This window comes from Sturnira hondurensis, unplaced genomic scaffold (assembly GCF_014824575.4).
Source record: "Sturnira hondurensis isolate 20B ecotype Veracruz unplaced genomic scaffold, ASM1482457v3 Scaffold0021490, whole genome shotgun sequence".
NCBI lineage: Eukaryota > Metazoa > Chordata > Mammalia > Chiroptera > Phyllostomidae > Sturnira > Sturnira hondurensis.
In genome coordinates, this window is record NW_028094121.1 from 5,182,768 (window position 1) to 5,202,254 (window position 19,487).

Genomic DNA, 19,487 nt, shown 5'->3' on the forward strand with positions numbered 1-19,487 from the left:
AAGTTCTTTCTCTGGCATTAGGAACCTAAACATGAAAGGCACTGAAGACTGATCTGTTCCACAATCCAGTGTAATCTAACTATCTGTGATGTCTCCAAAAGGAATAAAAGCAGCACAAAGAACTTTGTTGTCCACTTCCTCTGCCAGCCCACCAAGCTCTTTCTGCACTAACGCCCTCCACACTCTTGAAGACAACCACGGAGAGGAAAAGGAGGGGTCCCTACAGTCTTTTGGGTACATAAAAATGACTTCTTCCCAGCCTCTTCAGGCCGACATCTAGTCCCTGTGATGGCTTCCTAAATGGGCTCACCATCTCCAGTCTCTCTCTCTCCCTTACAGACACTAGAATAATTCCAAAAAAATACAAATCTGATTACAACATTGCCCCCCTTAATAATGCCAAAAAGTTCAACAGCGCCCACACGACGAGTCCAAAGTCCTTAGCATGGCATATAAGACCTTCATAACCTGAGCCCTGCCCACCTCTCAGGCCTCTTTTTCCCCTTGCTTCCCCAGTGCCAACTATTTGACTCCAAGTGCTGACTTCTTTACACCTCTGGGCTTTTGCTCTATTGCTCTCCATTCAGTCCACCGCCTTGCTCCCACCTTGGATGCCAACTCCTGGCCTTTCAAACCTAGCTCCGGCCTGAGCACACCTGGGATGTTTGCCCTCATCTTTCCGGGAGGAGTGGTCACTCCCTAGTCCGACCCTATTCAAAAGGCAAATATACAATTGCATCACAATGCTCACCAACCAGCGCAGGGACACTGTTTCCACAATTCCTCAGCTATTCTGGGAAAGCCTTCATCTTAGGAGCTAGGGCCGAGAATTTGGGATGGGGTCCTAGTCCCAACCACATTTCACCACCTGTCTGGGTACAGCGCCGGAAAAAAAAAAGGCTTTGGGCAGTACTAGGACAACAGATCCATCAAGTCGCGAGCGCGTCACGGACCGCGGGAAATGAAGCCCCCATTAAGAAACCGGCCGTGCACGCTGCGTGCTGCGTGCTGCGTGCCGCGTGCCGACGTGCCGGCGTGCCGGCGTGCCGCCTGGAGCCAACCCCAATCACGATTCAACCACAGACTGGCCAGTGAAAATCCTCTGTCGCCCCGTGTCTCCGCCTCTAGGTGGCAGCCATATTGCTGCCTGGCTCTTCCGCCGGAAGTGGATTCCCGCACCGCCACACGCCACGCCCCTCCAAGTTAGCGCGGATGTTGCACCAACCAGGCCCTGCCGCTGGTAGGTGCGGAGGCGTAGTCAGATAATAAAAAACACGCACGCACAGCCGCATTAACTACGGTCCTCAGAAAATGGAGGAAAACTATTGTAGCTCGGGCCACGCCTTAAGGAAAAGGGGAGCCAGCCAAAAGAGCGTTCTGAATAAAAGACGCGGGTAAGGCCCTAAGGACAGCCTGCCAAGCTCAAGACAGAAAAGGGTTCCTGGAGGGCAAATAGACTGTTTGACCCTGGCCAGGTTATAGTCCTTTAGAGGATTTAAGGAGCCTCGAAACACTTAGGACTTGAGCAACTGTTTGCTTCTGTCGCTCACACCTATCTCCCACGCCCTTTTCCCACCGCCAGGGAAAACCCCAATTGCAGAATCTGGGCAATTGGACCTGCTGAGGTGAATGCATAACTGCCGTAGGCGACAGAAGAGACTGAAACCACAACCAACACGTCCCAGAGGGAGGGGCCAGGATCTACATCTCTCTTCGTATGCCCCTCATAAATGTGCAAACCCTGTATCGGTTCCACGCCCACTCTGATCAGACTCCTACCCCCTTAAGGTAAATGAGGGAGTCTCAATACAAAGTCCTCCCACGACAGAATACAATGGACAGTTTTGCACACCTAGGTAATCCAGCTAGGAAGGGATAAAGTATACAGAACTTCATTTGACCCTATTTACATCCTAAAATTACTTCTAGTGAAAGAAACTTGTAGAATAAAACTGTGTGGTCAGAGTAAATTATAAGACAGGAAGTTATGGAGTTTTTTTCTTTATTGAGAAACTTAAGATTTGGGTACATCAAATAAAACCAATTTCGGGGGGGGGGCGGAAATCAAAACCCACAATAGAAAAAAAACTCAACACTGTCTGAGCCATAGCAGAACCCAGAGAATATATTCTTTTAATTGAAAAATTCTAGGTGCTTCATAATTGACCTTTTGATACAAAATGACCTATTAAATTTGTAATTTGTGGTTCTTGATGTTGAAGTCCATAGGACAAGCTAGGAAGTCTTCAAACCTTAAGCTGAATTTCATGAGGGGTTATTTGGCTTTTGAATCCTGAAAAGAAAAGCACCAACATAAACAATCGAAAACCTGAGATTCACTGAAATCTCAGCCTCAGTGCTGACATTTTGGCCAGAACAAAATTCTGTTGGGGCGTCCTCTGCAGTGGACGACGTTGAGCTGCATCCCTGGCCTCTACACACTAGATGCCAGTGACACATTCCCAGCTGTGAGAACCAAAAGTGTCTCCTGACACTGGCAAGTGTCCTCTGAAGGGGCACAACTAGTTGAGAACCACTTACTTTGAGGATAGCTAGTCTATAAAGATTCACCCCCTACCCTTCCAGGCCATCTTGTCCTCAAAAGTTTCTAGTTTTATGGTCCTCTTGCTTAAACTCCAAATGATAAGCCAAAGGGCCGCCCATGGCCGTGTCAAGTCAGCCCTAACCTCCACGCCGGCTCTGGCCCTCACCACCTGTACTCTTCCCTGGACCGTGTGCCTCTGCTCATTCCGTGGTCTCCTTTCTTCATCGGTCCTTGCCAGGGGTCCTTGCCAGGGGTCCTAGCTGAGTTGCACTCACCCAAATCCCCTGAAGACAGAGGCCACGGCCCCCCACGTCCAGAAGTCGACTGCAACACACGCTGTAGCTGTGGTTAGGTGTGTGTCTCTCCCACTTTGACACAGAGGTTTGTGTCTACCGCGTTCCCAGAGTTAAACAGTGTCTGTACACACAGCTGATCTCACCAGTCTCAAATCCAACCAGGGAGATGTTCATAGAAATGAGGCTGTGGAATCTGATTATGACACACCTGTATATATTCATTATTCCAGACCAAATATGGGATTCTTGAGAAAGTCTGGTTACAACCACCAGGAAAGAATAAGCTATATAGAACTGCTAACCAGGTACTCTTTATTGAGAAAACTGTTGTTTACTCCTTACAATTTATGACCTGTACTCTTTTCTCCATATTAATGTCCAGATGACAGAAAAAAAAAAACCCAGAAGATGGCATGCCCAAGTTATCAGGTTAAATGGCAAAAAGCATGGCTCTATATATTGTCCCTAATCTTTCAGGAAGATATTATTCATGAGTGAAAACCACTGCAGAAAACAAAAACAGCCAAACGTACAGTTTTTCCTTGTCTAAGAGGTAGCAGCAGCAACAGCGCCCACCTTCTGGGCAGCTTCTTTCTTGGCATGATGAGCCTGTAGTACCGCCACAGCTTCATCCACCTGTGAGAAATCTCTAGGTTGTCAGTGACATCGAAGGAGAGCACCCAGCACTCTTCCCTGACGCCCAGGCCCAGTGATGGCTTCTCCTGGTGCTGACTGCTTTCTCAAACACCCACACCACAGCAGCTCCTTCTCTGTGCCATGCCTGAGGGTCCAAGACCAGCCATCCTCCTGGTCAGCTGAGCCCACCCATTTACCTTGGAGCGGAGAGACTCGGGGGACTCCAGCATGTGCAGCAGCTCGGAGTTGTCGATCTCCAGCAGCATTCCTGTGATCTTGCCAGCCAGGTTCGAATGCATGGTTTGGATGAGCGGGAACAAACGTTCTCCTGTAGGAAGACACTCAAGTGAAAACCAGGAAAGAATAGACTAGACACTGGTGTCCAGGTCAGTGCCAGGCTCCAGCCCCCTCTTCTGCGAGCACGTGAGTCACTCACCCAGCATCTGCTTCTGTTCCTGGGGGGGTGCTGCGGCCAGCATGGAGGCCGTCAGGGGCTCCTGCCCCTGCACGTGGACTGCAGGCTGGGATGCCTGGGAACCAGGAGAGGCAGCTGGTTAGCACCAAGAAAAGGACTCTTGATGGTGATCAAAAGCCTGACCGTTCAACATCTGAAAGTCTACTGTGTGAAAGAGGATGCGGAGACAGTTGACCTTGCTGTCAGGGAACTAACATCCTTGAGGTATGGAGAGAGCAAGGTGAGGAACAGTGGTGTGGGCAGAGGAACATAGCCAGCTACAAGTAGAAGGAAAGGGAAATAAGAAAACAAACCTACAATGTTTGGAAATCATCTACTCAATTACTGTAATTTATTCAAGGTTAAATTACTCAAAGTTACCCAGGAATTTGAAACCTGACTAATAAGGCACAGTGAACATCTGTATATAGAGCGGTTTCCTGAAAATTCCAGTTTTCCTTTAGGGTAAATTCCTAGTAGAGACTGGGTCAAAGGGTATGAATATCAAACCACTTATAATTACATCCCACATTACCTTTATTGTACGAAGGTTTTACTGTATCAAATGCTTGAGGACTGTCAACATGCAATGTCAGTGCCTGTCACAGCCCTGAGTAGAGCCTTATAGGCAAAAAATGTTCCACAGAGTGTCAAGTTCTGGGAAATATTCCACTTAGCACAGAGCAGAGGAAGCAGCTCATGGATCTCAAGGCTGAGTGTGGCTCCTCCAAGCAAAGTGCTACTAAGCTTTTCAACAAACTAGCCACCATCGTGGCTTGCCTGGGGTTGGGGGGTCAGCAGGCACAGCTCTGAAAACAGTAAGTTCCAGCTCAGAAAATCTGAGATCTGGGCCCAACTGCCCACTCCAGCTTTCCTGTGACATGAAGTTCTTTCCTGCCTTAATGTACTGATTATCTTGCAGAGCAGCTAAGGACCGACTAAGCCAGGGGAGGTGAAAAAGAAATGCAAGCGCCAAGAGCTGAATGAGGGCACATGTACTACTTTGTATAAAGAAGAGCAGGAAGCACCAGGTGTCTCTTCTGGGGCATTTGAGTGAACTGTGTGTCATCAGGAAGAACACTGCTAAGCCCTTTCTCGCCCACTAGAGACAGAGTCTCTAGGGCAGAGTCACCACACAGGACACGTCATTCTGACACACTGCAGGCAATTAATACCTGAAGGAATCAAAGCAAGGCATCTTTTAAATCCTATAGAAACGAGGGGAACCCTTTTAGCGTTGTCCAGTGGCCCTCACCTGCAGAGGTGGTATGGCAGGGTGAGGGCTGCGGACACTGGAGGCGTACTTGTAAGGTGCAACAGCCCGTGGAGCAGCAGCAGCCACAGCAGCACGAGGCGCTAAGCTCTGCACAGCTGTGGGAACACCTTAGGAAAAGAACAAGTAAAATTAAAGCCCCTCAGTCTGGGCAAAGACCCGTCAAATCCCAGCTTTCCCCATTCTGTGCGCATCCAATACCACCTCCAGACTGGCAGCTGTCAGTCAGCCCTTGCTGGGCGGCACCAGCCCCACCAAAGTCCATAGCCAAGCGGTCCGGGCACTCAGACCCTACAACAGACCAGCAAACGCACATCAGTGTTGGCAGATGTCCAATTGGCCACGCCCCGTGGAAGGAGAAATTCCAAAGCATGTTCACACAACACATCACACACGGGGCCTCTAGTGCTACTCTCTAGGAACAGCCAACCGATAACATACAACTCTTTCCACCTCTCAGAATACAGGATGTACTCTGTAAAAAAAAAAGTTTCCTTAATTGTCCCAACTCCACCCAAAAGAATGGTCTGCCTCTAGTCATCCAGCTAATAACCTTTTACAATTAACCTTTTTTACAGGTCACCAAATGAGCAGACTCAAAAAAACGTACCCAACACTTCTAGAATGAACTGTCTCTCTGCCTCTTAGCACCTACCTAAGCACATAGCTAGGACTCTAGAACCAGGAATTGCAGATGAGGCAACCAACTGACCAACCCTGGGCATGGCCTAGTCATCTGACTCCCTCCTCCCCAGGCCACACTTCTCAAGGCCAAGTTGCTCACCGACTCTCTGAGCAGTAGTAGGGAGGCCACGAGAGGCCGGAGCATTACCAGTTGGAGCCAGATGGCGAAGAGTTGGACGAGGCCCAGCCTGGCGTATAGCACTTGGCATTCCCTGGAAGCCTGGCAGAAAGACAAAAATTGCACATCACAGATGAATGATGTGGACCAGAACCTAGGCTGCACTCCACACGAGGCAGGCAGGGGAGGAAGGAGACCACAGTGATCACATCCCTGTTCCCCACCACCTACCTTGAGGTCTCCCACCTTGCTGCCAGCGTGGATTAGGTCTCATCTGTGCTAACTGGTTAGGTGTGTAATATGGAGGCCTTCCCTGAGCCTGTAAGAAAGAGCACCCAAGCCCTTTTATTTTAAGGACCCAAATCCACTCTAGAGAAGGATCTCATCTCATCTCCCTACCAGGCCTTGGCTAATTCAGGTGGAGGCACTCTCTACTCAAAAGCTTGGGATAAGGAAGGTCAGTTAATGGGGATTCTTTTAACTCTATCCCTGCCACTCTGGGTATGCCCATGGGTAAGTCTCTCCTCCTTTTATCCCCCAACCACTAGAGGAGCCGCTATCAGTGGGCAGGCTCCACAGCCATGAACGTACAGCAGACCCACCTGAGGAACTGCAGGCACAAAGTAGCCACCAGCTGCAGGCTGGAACTGATTTAAGATGGCATTGGCAGGGAGTGCTCTCATTCCAGCCACCCGCTGCATATACTGGTTAGTCAGGTGGGCCTTTCGCTCTTCCTTCCTCTGGGCCAGAGCCACATACAGGGGCTTGGAGCCCACGATGCGTCCATTCATCTCAGTGACTGCTTTGGTGGCCTCTTCAGGAGATGAGAAGCAGACAAAGCCAAACCCTTTGCTTCTCCCATCCTCCAACATCACCTACAACAGGAGACCAGCTTAACAAAAAGGCGTACTATGTTCCGGCAGCCATTCACCACCAGAAAAACCAGGTTCCGCTGAAAGAGTCACCATGTCTAGGAGAGGGCCTCTCTGCCCTGTCCCAGGATGTATCCCAGACCAACCGAGCCACAACTTCTCAGGGCAGGACCTAGACATTTCCTTGGCTAAATCCTAAAGTTCCCAAACACTGTGATATGAGTAATGCTTAAACAAGGAACCAAAAGATGTTTCCTAGTACCTAGCAGCATAGCCACCTCTGGGTACCCACCCAAGAGACCTGGACAGCAGTGTCAAGCAATGTAATTGTAAAGTTTATCTGCACAAGACTATGGTGAACGAAACTGACTTAATAAGCTCTCAGCACAGTTAGGATATACTCTGGAAATACCATATGTGAGAGTTAAAACCAATGACTCTCATCATTAATTCGATGGGAGTAACTGCAGAAAAATGACTAGCTGGGAGAAGCTTGGATTCTAGTCCCAGCTCTGAAATTTCTAAACTCTACGACATCAACAAAACACTTATTTGCCCTCTCTGAGCCTGGGCTCCATGGGGCAAATAGCTACAACAAAGCACAGTCTACTGGTTCAAGCGGTGTTTTCTATAGTTAGTAGCTTACAAATGGCTGTTTCCTCACCTGAAAATGTTATTTATTGCTTTCCCTAGCCTATCTCTTCAGAATCACTGGTAGCAATATGAATGTGTGCCTGGCACCCTTTAGTATCTTAGCCCACTGCCTGGAGGGCCTCCTGAAGTGGAGGACATGGAAGTCAAGAATATGTATCAACCCAGTAACTCCCTACCAGTGAGGTGGGCCAATAAGGTAAGAACAAGACACCTTGATCATGAAAATGACACCTATGTGGAGGGATTGAGCCAAAAAGGAAAAAGGACTCATGGACATGGACAACAGTGTGGTGATTGCTGGGAGGAGGAGGTACAGGGGGACTAAATGGTAATGGAAAAAATACAATGGATTAAATTTTAAAAAGAAAAAGCAAATGATGCCTATTAAACGTCAAGATGTGGTTCTTTTGTGCCCTTCCTGCAAATGCCAACTGCACTACTGCCTAGGCAGGCAAGGAGAGATTGGCGCCCCTTGCACTGATGGGAGCCAGTCAAGGGTGTGACAGGAAGAGAGCGGCGAGCAGCTGGAGAAACCCTGCAGGCCGGCCTCTGGTCAACAGCCACTGTGAAGATGATGACACTCCCAGTTTGTAGGTGACTTAAGCCAAGGGCCAGGGCAGGGTCACCTGGAATCTTTACTTGCCCAGACAGCCTCCTTTCTCATCACCTAAAGGGCTCCGTGACATCTGCTGCACCTCTGCTGAGCAGGGCTGGTGTCTGCAACAGGTTATGACCCAAAACTTCCAGATCCTGTCACACTTCCCAAGTGCCAAGGACACACAGTACACCCTCTTCGTGTAACCAGCATTCTCTTGCTCAAGGAGTCAAATTCCTTGACTTTAAAATGGGGTTCACACTTGCTCACCCTTCTAGCTCAGCTGATCTGACTATCAAAGAAAACCAAGCAAATGACACATATGGCAAAACATGGAAAAACAAACTTCCCGCTCTTTCCTCCTTTTACCAGGAAGAAATTTCCCACCCCAGCTCTAAAATCCTCAAAATCCCTTTCATTTACGGTGTGTGGCAGAGTTGTAGAGACAGGCCCAAGACAAATGGCAAACAACCCGTCTGGATTTCCTCTGCTCTTACTGTGGCACCATCTGTCCCCACACCAGCACGAAGCAGCAAAGAATGGGAAAGATTCAGGTGCTCTGGGGGCTGACAGTGAGGGACTGGGTCCGATTTATCTCCATACCCCAGGCCTTAGGAGACAGTGCCGCAATAACCTAATGAATTGTCACTCTCCAGAGCATACACTCAGGCGGCTAATTGAACGCCAGGAGGAACTGGTGAGATTAATGTGGCAGCTATCATCAGAAATGAACAAAACTTAGATCCTATTCTGTCAATGAAACAAATACCAATAACTTGCTAAAAGATCACAACTTCTGCTTTCAATCCCAGAATATCTCAGTATAAAATACCTTAGCACTGGTGATGGATCCAAAAGGAGAAAACTCTTTCCTTAACTTCTCATCATCAATGGTGTCATCCAAGTTCTTAATGTACAGATTCACCCCCTACAGCAGAAGGATCACGGTTAGTTGCTCCTTTATACCTGCATATGCTTTAAGACAATAGTTCTCAAAGTGTGGGACCCAGACCAGCAGCAACAGCATCTCTGGATACTTGTTTGAAATGCAAATTTCTCAGGCCAGAATCCAAACCTAGGGAATCGGGAACTACTCTGGGGACCAGCTTTTAACAAGCCCTGCAGGGGATCCTGATGCATCTCCAAGTTGAGAAACTGCCGCCCTGAGATTCTGACAGGAGCATCAGTGCATCAGCGCAGTCACATGCTATGATCCTCTCCCCTCGCAGCTGCTCTGGCTGACCACACCCCCCCACAGGACTCTTCCTGCCATCATTCCAATTGGGCATCATTTAAGTAAAAGGAACCCGTGGGACTGAAAAAAGACTGAGGCTTCTGGAAATCTCTAAATGAATAAACTAATTTCTTTGGTCCCTGGCAGGCATATCCTTTTAAACCTGGTGATGATGCCCCGAGTCCCCCCAAACCTGCTCAACATATGGGTGCTGTGCCAAGACCACCTCTCACCTGGTATCGACTAATTCTCTCTTGTTTCAGCTGTTCAAATTTCCGTTTTAACTCAGCCTGGCGTTCCACTTTCTTCTGTGCACGGCCTACAAAAATGACTTTCCCACTGATCTCTTTTCCATTCATCTCTTCCACGGCCTAAAGAAGAAATAAATACACATCTTTATTTTTTTTAAGATTTTTTAAATTTATTTTTAGAGGGGAAAGGAAGGAGAAAGAGAGAGAAATATCAATGTATGGTTGCCTCTGGTGTGTCCCCTGCTGGGAACTGGCCTGCAACCCAGGCATGTACCCTGACTGGGAATCGAACTGCGATCGTCTGGTTCGCAGGCCCGTGCTCAATCCACTGAGCTACACCAGCCAGGGCAATACACATCTTTAAAACAAGACGCAAAAGGCAGAAAACTGTACTTGAAAAACAATTTAAAATTTGTTTAAAAACAAACAAAACAACAACAACAACAAAAAACCAAGATGCAGAGGCAGGGGCCTTGCTCTGGGGGGGTCTCTAAGTCTCACCAAATATTCTGAGAGAGAAATCTTCCCTCTAGTGCTAAAAACTAATGTCACATTGTCCCTGAAGCCAGCTATGCAAATCCAAACTTCCTTATCAATAAAATGGGGCTAACGTTTAGATGAGCTACCAGCCCAGATAACACAGAGAAAAAAACACCACAGTTGTATAAATACACGCACAGCAGACACGAGCATACCTGGATCATCTGGCTGTCACTAGATTTCTCAGGTTCGCTTGTGGGTATTAAGTGATACATTCAAGGGCCTAGCACAAGGCTTCCACCACAAGTGGCCGTTCTCTTGTTATCAAATCAACAACTCTGGCCCTTAGTACCCTCACCTATGAATGGGAACAAACACCTCACCTATTTTCAACCTACAAGGCTGAGCAGCTAAGGTGAGAGGTCTGTGCCAAGTGCTTTGAAAACAGTTAACTGATATATTAACAAGTAAAACCCCATAGAAGGCAATTGCAGAATACAGTAACTGTGCATTGATACTAGACACCCAGGTAATCCCAGCTCTACTGTGTTATCTGGGCCCTGCCCACACTCTTGGGCCACTACCTACAAAAATATTCCCAACCCACATGGTACTCTCACCTTATTGGCATCCTCGTGTTTCTCGTAACTCACGAAGCCAAAGCCTTTGGATTTCCCATTGGGATCTCTCATCACCTTGACACTTAGGGTCTTACCTATTACACCAAAGGACAGAACTATTAGTAACACCATCTCCACCACAGCTCAAGGACAGAGGCTTCTCCAGGAGCCCACTGGAGGCAACCTCCTGCCGAACCCAGATGGACTATTAAGAGAGAGGCACCGTGCCTGGCCTTCTTCTAATCCTGACCAGGCTGCCGAGATGGCCTTGGAGCTTGGATTAGGCAGGCTAGAGCCAAGAGCCAAGGCCTGGAGGCTATTCTTATCTACCCTATGACCTTGTCACACAAGGTGTTTTACTTCTGGGTCTAGGTGCCCTCTTCTCTTAAATGAAAACATAAGAATTCCAGGTACGGTGGACTGTGCACGAGGACACAGGGGGCAAAGGACGCAACTTACCAAACTGACTGAACAGCTCTTTCAGACTCTCGTCATCCATCTCTTCCCCAAAGTTTTTGATATACACATTGGTGAATTCCTTGGCTTTGGCTCCAAGCTCGGCTTCTCGCTCTTTTCGAGACTTGAATCTGCCCACAAACCTAAGAAGAAACCATGAAAAGCAGTGACCACACGGAGGAACAAAACATGATTTCCAGGGGCTCAAAGGAATGCAGGTTAAAGGCTGACAGGCAAGGTTAAAACACGAGTCCCAATCCAACCACCGACAGAGCAAGCTCAGAGATGCCCAATTCCCCGCAAAAAAGAGAAAGAGGTTCCCTGCGGGAACGAGCCCCAGGGCTCCTGGCTCAGACCAGGCTACTCCTACCACATCACACTGCCTTCGTGAAGAAACCTGATGACCACGTTTTTTAAACGTTCATTTCTGTGCATCTATGTAAATGCATAGAAAAGGTCTGGAAGGATATAAACCAAACTGTTAACAGCGGTTAATCTGAGGAGTAAAATTGCTCGAGTACATCACCTTTAATTTTTTCACTTTATTCACTTCAGTGTTGTTTACACTTAATAGGAATGTATCCCAACATTGAATATCTTAAGATTTCTTTCTACTGATACCTTTGGGAGACTTGACAACTGGGCACATACACATTATTAATGCAGGCCATCTCCTGGTCTGTTCAACAACACAAAGGACAAAAAGGATTTTTGCTTGTAAGAGCCAAGACTCAGTGTCCCTTCTCCCCTCCCTGCATGGTTCAGCTACGGTCCCCATCTGTCCACCGTGCAATGACCACTGCAAAGTAACAAGATGTGTTATGAACAGCATCTTCTGCAATGGGATGAGATTTCTCACGGTAACCAAATTAAGTATTACTGTGGAGCCAGCCTTGAGTTAGAAAGCCACCAAGCCGTAAGTTAGGTAAGTGGAGGTCTGGGGACCAAATTTGGCATCAACCCCTAGTGAGTGACCGCATGGAGAGACCAAGGTCACGTGGCTAGTATACAGCTCCTGGTCAGTCCAGGGCCCTCTCCACTCTGCCACTGGCCAAGACCCTTGCTCAGAGTGAGCTTAGAGCCGTCCTCCAGCCAGCCCCAGTTGCCAATGCTCGCAAAACCCAGAGATGTATGCTTTTGAGGGAGAGGCGGCAGGCAGGCCATGGCTTGGGCAGGAAGCCCACCTTGGCGAGTCCAAAGGGCTGCCATGGCTCGGCAGGGAGACTCACCAGCCCTGGAGTGGAGAGGTAGGAGCAGGCCACACTTGGGCCGAGAGAACCAGTAGCCGCCTTGTGTGTGCCAGTTAATACCGAGGTGGGGCCAGGCTGGCTCATGCGATGGCTGTTGCTCCGGACTGGGACACTCACACTTTGCGGTCATTGAGGAGCATGCCGTTCATCTTCTCGATGGCCTTATCTGCAGCCTCCTGGGTCTCGAAGTGAACAAAGGCATAACCCTTAGAGCCGTTCTCATCACACACCACCTGTCAAAGACAAGGCAGGCCACTGTGGCGCCACTGGGCAGCCCCAGAGATTTGAGCACCACGTGGTCCCTTAGTCAGGGCCTCCGCTGTCTGAGGCCTCCAACCTGTCCACACTCAAACAGCAGGGAGTAGGTAGGTAAGGTTTTTCTAACACCCAGCAGAGCGCGAGACGCCCAGTAATGGTGTATTTACAAGCGGTAGCCACTATTAGGCTGCTTCAATTCCAAACGTTTTCTTCATTAAAAATGGAGACATGGGCGCAAAACCACAGTGCCATAGACAAACCATTCTCCAAGTCCACAACAGAACTGCAGTCTGCTGTGGAGCCAGGCATGTAAACCGCCACACAAGCTGTATATAATTCTCCACATAAACAGGAGCACAGAAAAGGAAGAGGGGGAATTTATGCCTCTAAAATGACTACATGCAGCTTCCTGGAAACCAGAAGCACTGCTCCAGGTCGCCACCCCCCAAGAGAAATCTTTCCTTGCTTTCCAAAGTTAGAAGACAGGAAGGATATTTCTCACACAGAGGGAAGAACAAAGACACAAAAGCACCAGCCAGTTGTACTAGCTGGTGGTCTGAGATTACCTACAGGGACCTATGTGGCTTCAGAGCCATTTCCAGAATTTTGAAAATCACCATACACTGTCACTCAATTCCAAGGCAGTTCCCCATTTAGTATTTATTTTGTTTTCAGGATGTGGTAATTATTCTGCTGAAATCATTTAATCGGTGTTTACCTTGCAGGACAGAATATTTCCAAAAGCAGAGAAAGTATCATAAAGTGCCTTGTTATCTATAGATTTGTCCAGGTTCTTGATGAAGACATTTCCCACACCAGATTTCCTCAAAGAAGGGTCCCTCTGAGACCACATGATGCGGATTGGCTTCCCCTTAATCACATCGAAGTTCATGGTATCCAGGGCCCGCTCAGCTGCAAGAGAGAAGCACATTTCAACCCAGGATGTAAAACACCTGCCCTGGCTCATGTGGCTCAGTGGCCTGAGCGCCAGGCCAGCCTTCAAACTAAAATAAAAGGTCGCTGGTTCAATTCCCAGTGAGGGCACATGCCTGAGTTACAGGCCAGTTCCCCGGTTGGTGGGCATGTGGGAGGCAGCCAATGGATGTTTCTTTCCCTTCCTCCCTTCTCCTCTAAAAGTAAATAAAATCTTAAAAAAAAAAAAAAGGATATAAACACGTCACATAGGTGACTGTCGCCATCATAGGAAAAAGTCACTCTAGGACTTTTCAATGCAATCACTCCGATAAAAGGCAACTCTTGGGAATGGTTGGGGGGAAGTGGAGACAATTATACTTGAACAATTGAAAAAAAAAAGGCAACTCTTAAAATTAAAGGGCATCAGATTTCTCTAGCCTGCATTGCTACTAAGGGTCGAAAAAGTTCTATCCAATTAATCTACTTTATGGCCGAAGCCTCAGGCCCCTGGGTCTGCAACCTTGTTGCATAAGGTGGTCGGTCAGGCAAGATCGTCTAAGTGGCCTTATGGCACCAGGATGAAATGATAATACAGCGTGTGTGGGGGGCGGGGAACGGGGGGCGGGGGGGATTTTCCAAGACCTCAGTGGACGCCTGACACTGCAACTGTACCAACCATATATGCATGGTTTTTTCCTATACAGACATATCCAGTAAAATTTAATTTATAAATTAGGCACAGTGAGAGATTAACAAAAATAATAAAATGGAACAATTATCACAATGTACTGTCATAAAAGTTGTAAGAATGTGGTCTGTCTCAAAAAATCTTACTGTACTATACTCAACCTTTTACTTAAATGAAGTACTTCCGGGTTCTCCCGGGCATATCTGAATTGCCCCCATCCCTACTCCTATGCTTTGGGGCCATCGTCCTTAAAGAAAATAAAGGGTAGCAGGACACACACATTGTGATACCACAGTTGGTCCGTTCAATGACTTGACCGACTGGCGGGTGGTGTGTACAGCACAAATGTGCTGGACAAAGGGTGACTCGTCACAGGCAGCATGAGAGACTGCATCATGCTAACCAGAATGGCATGCAATATAAAACTTACAAATGGCTGATTTCTGGAATTTTCTATTTAATATTTTTTGGGCCACAGTTGACCACAGGTTAACCAAAACCACAAAAAAGCAAAACAGCAAATAAAGGGGGACTGCTGTACCTAGTATTTGACTAAGCTTTTATTCTTTTTATTTTTTCTTAACAATCACTAGCTGCCCAGGTACCAAAAAATTACACTTCCAAAATCTCTTGATGTCAATTCCACACGTAGAGCAATCAAGCTGCCCTACGTGTGCCACTCATGACAGAAGCCCTTTTTTATTTTTTTGACTAAGCTTTTAAAATCATTTTTTAAGATTTATATTTTGGGGGGTAGGACCATTCAGTCTACACTACAACTATGACACAAATGACAAAACCAAACCGAGCAAATGGTTGGGACTGAGAATGTGCTATCCCTGAATTCAGCCCAGTTTATGTTTTTAGTTTCTGAGATCAGAAATTGATTCAGACAAAAACCCTCAATCATCAAAACGATAAATACTAACAGTCACCCGTGGAAATGTTCTTTGTACTACGAGACAAGGAGGATAAAACTGCCACACCTTTCTGCCTAAGGAGAAAGGTACAGGCAGGCCCTGCACCTGCTGGTGTCTAGGCCGTCAAATGCCTTGTTGTCCACCCAAGTTCTCCCAACCCGATCCCTGTGTGGGCACCATGGAGACCATTTAAAGGGCCAGAAGCTAAAATATATCATCACCTGTAGTAAGGAGCAATTCCCTTCACTGGTAGGAACAAGGACCCAGAGCTGGTGGCCACTTACTCTGACTTATGCAATGATAGATCACCCAGAATGTCCTCTATGAAGGGATGGGGGGGGGGTAGGTTTTCCTGCCTCTAGGCACCACCCCACTTAAAAGGGGGACAAAGCCCTGGCTGGTGTAGCTCAGTGACTTGAGCTTGGGCTGGGAACCAAAGGGTCACCAGTTCAATTCCCAGTCAGGGAACATGCCTGGGTTTTGGGAGAGGTTCCCAGTGCTGGGCGTGCAAGAAGTGACCACTTATGTTTTTCTCCCTCTTTCTCCTTCTCTTCTCCTTTAAAAAATTTAAAATCTTAAAAAAATAATAAAAATTAAAAAAAGAGGGGGGAATTCCCTTACTGGCCCTCCACAAGCCAGCCAAGGGAGCACCTATCTCCAACCCTTTCCCACCTTCCTCTGATGGGCCCCTCAGTGTGGGAGGGGAGGAGGTCCGGAAATGGGAAACAGGACAGATCTAAGTCAGGAAAAGGCCAGGCACAGGACAGTTCCAGCTGGCACTGGTCGCCAGCAGAGACTGAAAGCCTGGGACCCCAACCTGTGTTTCATCAATTAGCAGCAAAGGAACTCATTTCAACACGGCTTCTCTTCTATTTCCAGACGGCGCTGCAGAAGGCAAGTCAGCTTAGTCTGACAAATCGGGCTGCACTTATTTATAGCAGGGAGAGGTCCTGCAGAGGTATGTGTTGGCAGACACACTGACCAGTGGTTTCTGCTCCTCTCTCTAAGTGACAGGGACTTTTGTTCGGAAGAATCAGGAAAGCAGGCAACAGCCAGCGCACCACTACTCCCACCTAAAATGGTCACACTCAGCAACCCTCTCTGTGCCTGTGGCCAAACACACGTTGGCTCAGAGCACAATGAACTGATGGGAGTAGCGCCTTGGGAATCTCAGTAAGCCCAATGCTATGGCCACAGCTGCATCCTGGGCAAGTGACAACATTCTATGGGCTTCATGGACAGCAAATAAAGTGGAGACAAAAATAGGGACCTGGCGATCCTTTGCCACAGAATGGCTTGTTTCTCCCAGTAATGATCTCTACAGTTGTTCCTTTTTAATCTGGAGTCACGTGCAGCCCCTGATTAGGTTTCTTCTGGCTTGCCTCCTGCCACCGCACCCGCAGCACACCCCCCACTCCCCTGCTCCAAGCCAAGGCCCTGTGTGGGCTCACAGAGCACGACACTGGCAGTCCCAGCTCAGCCCCCCACCCTCTGCAGCCACTTTTCCTTCGAGGGAGTCCTATTTTCTTCAGACAGGATGTAGTAAAAGGGTTCTGACAAGTGTAGGGGACTGTTCACAGGCGAGACAATAATCCCCACCAGCCAGCCCAGCAGCGTTGGCGCTTCCCCAGGCTACCTCGAGACCCACTCTCCACAGCCCAGGGCTTCTTCCAGAGCGAAGAACTCCTTCAGCCCAGTGGCAAACACCCAGACCAGGGAGCTGGCCTGGCACACCAGGCTCTGATGGTGCTCACACCAGTGCCTGCTCAAGTTCAATGCACCGAATTATTCCCCTGCTTCCTACCTACCCTGAAAGACCTTTATCAGCATTAAATCAGACTCCCAGTCCAGCGTAAATGTAGGCGAAGGGACACCAGCTTGGCAATCTAAAATTTTTGCAGGAATTATGTCTCAACTGTTCTTTGTGGCAGGCCTGTGAGAGGCACCAGCCTATGTCCACTCACCAGCAAAGGTGTCTCTAATAGACCAGCGAATGGGAGCAGGACTACACACACCACAGCATGACCATGACTTCCCTCTGAAACCACTGTTTTAGTCTCTCAGGGTTCCAACCGCACTGCCACCACTGATTAGCCCAAGGTCACCCAGTTAGCAAGTGGTGGAAACAAGACTGAAACTCTGGTCATCTGATGCCAGGATCCCGTGTTCCCAACCCCTGCATCCTGTTCCCCACTATGGCTTCTGTGGCAACGTGCTGTCGTGATGCCTCCTCCATGTGGGTAGGGACCTGCCCGGTGGATGGCTCCTAGGGCCCCCTGGGATAACGAGAATCTGTGGACACCTTCTACTCACCATCAGCTGGCTGCTGGAAGTTGACGTAGGCATAACCCAGGGAGCGGCGGGTGATCATATCGCGGCAGACCCGGATGGACAGTACAGGCCCCGCAGGACTGAACTTTTCATATAGCATGGCCTCGGTGACATCCGAGTGCAGGTCACCCACGTAGAGGGAGGCCATGGGGTAGCTGCTGGCGGCAGCGTTCATCTCCCCAGCCCCCACCACCCCAAGCCCCGCCAGGACTTCTTACAGGGATCACACAGGACAAAAGGGGGCTCTTCTCCGAGCCGGGGCCGCGCCGCGGCTCACAGGTGGCAGAGTGCAGCTGAGAAGCTGGAGCAGGCTCAGAAACAGGAGGGGGACAGAGGAGTTCGGGGGCGGCTCGCTGGAGACTGCAAGACCGCAGACAAAAGGCTCTCAAAAACAATATGGCCCACCCTGGGAGTTTGTAATTTCCAGCTGTTCTGGTCTGAACCTCCAAATCTCAAAAACAAATTTGTTAAAATGGGGATTTCCCTCCAAATTATAAAAATTCTTGAAGAGACAACCAAATGGTGCCCACGCGGCCTCCGAGATACGCGTTTCTCTATAAATATAGGCCCTGGGCTCCTGGCGGTTTAAGGTTACAGCAGCCAGAGAAGAGGGATACAAAATATCTATCTGTACCGGCTTGGCGAGCCCCGGGGACCAAGCGCGCAGCCGCCTCCACGCCGGGCCGCGAAGGGCAGCGCGGACACGTGGTGCGCGGGGAGGCAGGCGCGCGGGGGGCGGGGGCGCGGGGTTGCCACGCGGCGCAGACGGACGGCAGGAGCGGAGGCGCGTGGACGCGGGCGGCTCACCACCAGACCGACAGACCAGGGCCGACAGACGACCAGGTGCGGTAGCGGCGGCGGTGGTATTGGTGGTGGCGGCGGCAGCGGCGGCGAGCGCGGGCAGGCCGGAAGCGTGCAAAAGTGACTTCCCCGCGGGTTCTCCGAGGAGGATTCGCTATTTCTTTCTCTCTTTCTTTTTCTTTTTTTTTTTTCAGATTTTAAAGCGTTTTCGGGTTTTTTTTTATCTTTTTCTCTTTTTTTCTTCAGGCTGCAGGGCCCGAAAGCAGCACAAGCTGCGGCGACCCGGGGCGGAGAGAGGCGGCTGGAGGAGCCACCGCTCCATTTATACCCGCCCCGGGCGCTGCTGGTCGAAGGGCGCCTCGCGACCTGGGCGCAGTCTTGCCCGCCCACTCCGCCCGGGGGCCCGAGGCGGGGCGGCCACGCGAGAGCGACCTGGCGCGGCCGCGCGGTGCCACAGCGACCCCTGGCGTGCGGAGGACCGCTCCGCGGCGGAGGGGGTTGCTGTGCAGACTCGAGAGCTTCTGGCCACTCCAATGGTCTTGCAAATAGCTCGCCTCCCCGGAATAAAACCCGTAGATCATTTAACACACCCACACGCATAATGTGTACAAACAATATATTGCTTAATTGTTTAAAAATGGCTTGAAATAAGTTGTAATGATATAATAGGTGTTGCAATATGTAAATATTTGGGCCCAAATACAGGAGGAAACATTCTGAAGTTTTCAGAATACTGGGACATCGCCGTGGAATTACCAGGCACAGACAGCGACAGCTGCAGTAGTATCTATGGATGATGGGATTTTCCGGAAACATGAGCAAAATTTGGCAAAGTTTCATAAAACAAAATACAATCATCCCTCTATTTACATGGTAGTGGCATTTCTGGAAGGTTCGTGTCTAGGCTCTCTAGCGGAGAAAGAAATGTTATTTCAGCTGAACTAACAAATTGACGAGACAGATTAACAAGAGAAAATAATAAATGTAATGATAATTTATGTATAGAAACTCCACATACATGAGAGGTTCAGAGACAGTTAAAATGAGGTGTAATGACAGTTCTGAGCTAAGGACCAGGTAAGGTGCCTAGGGGCTTCAAAGGGGAAGAGGATCATTTGCAGGACAATAAGAGCAGGCGTTCAGTAATTAGGTGTTT

General features: G+C 48.9%; 2 protein-coding genes, 1 long non-coding RNA gene, 1 other non-coding gene and 1 pseudogene across 8 annotated transcripts; 2 read left to right on the top strand and 3 right to left on the bottom strand.

The window, feature by feature from the left end:
* Positions 1-1,202: 1,202 nt before the first annotated feature.
* On the top strand, positions 1,203-2,080 carry LOC118977682 (uncharacterized). The gene is made up of 2 exons (XR_005064580.1): positions 1,203-1,394; positions 1,583-2,080. It is a non-coding gene; the product is annotated as an uncharacterized LOC118977682 (long non-coding RNA).
* Positions 2,081-3,130: 1,050 nt separating this feature from the next.
* PABPC4 (poly(A) binding protein cytoplasmic 4) lies at positions 3,131-18,638 on the bottom strand. 5 transcript variants are annotated; one of them, XM_037032663.1, is made up of 15 exons: positions 17,513-18,633; positions 13,395-13,588; positions 12,536-12,651; positions 11,172-11,311; positions 10,713-10,807; positions 9,595-9,732; positions 8,960-9,055; positions 6,609-6,881; positions 6,238-6,325; positions 6,037-6,108; positions 5,409-5,495; positions 5,187-5,314; positions 3,914-4,007; positions 3,675-3,805; positions 3,131-3,477 (listed from the first exon to the last, which is right to left on the bottom strand). In XM_037032663.1, the coding sequence occupies exons 1-15, from the start codon at positions 17,703-17,705 to the stop codon at positions 3,388-3,390; spliced, it is 1,935 nt and encodes a 644-aa protein (XP_036888558.1). In that variant the 5' UTR covers positions 17,706-18,633; the 3' UTR covers positions 3,131-3,387. The 5 variants fall into 5 exon arrangements, with proteins under 5 accessions (XP_036888558.1, XP_036888557.1, XP_036888560.1 ...); XM_037032662.1 differs by having other exon boundaries at positions 5,989-6,108; XM_037032665.1 differs by lacking the exon at positions 5,409-5,495.
* Positions 8,552-8,685, bottom strand: LOC118977698 (small nucleolar RNA SNORA55). Its single transcript, XR_005064590.1, has one exon. It is a non-coding gene; the product is annotated as a small nucleolar RNA SNORA55 (small nucleolar RNA).
* Positions 14,815-14,979, bottom strand: LOC118977700 (uncharacterized; annotated as a pseudogene).
* LOC118977611 (uncharacterized) lies at positions 17,927-19,022 on the top strand. The gene is made up of 4 exons (XM_037032552.1): positions 17,927-17,946; positions 18,040-18,052; positions 18,097-18,373; positions 18,578-19,022. Exons 1-4 carry the CDS (start codon positions 17,927-17,929, stop codon positions 18,931-18,933), a joined length of 666 nt encoding a protein of 221 aa, XP_036888447.1. The 3' UTR covers positions 18,934-19,022.
* The last annotated feature ends 465 nt before the right edge of the window (positions 19,023-19,487 follow it).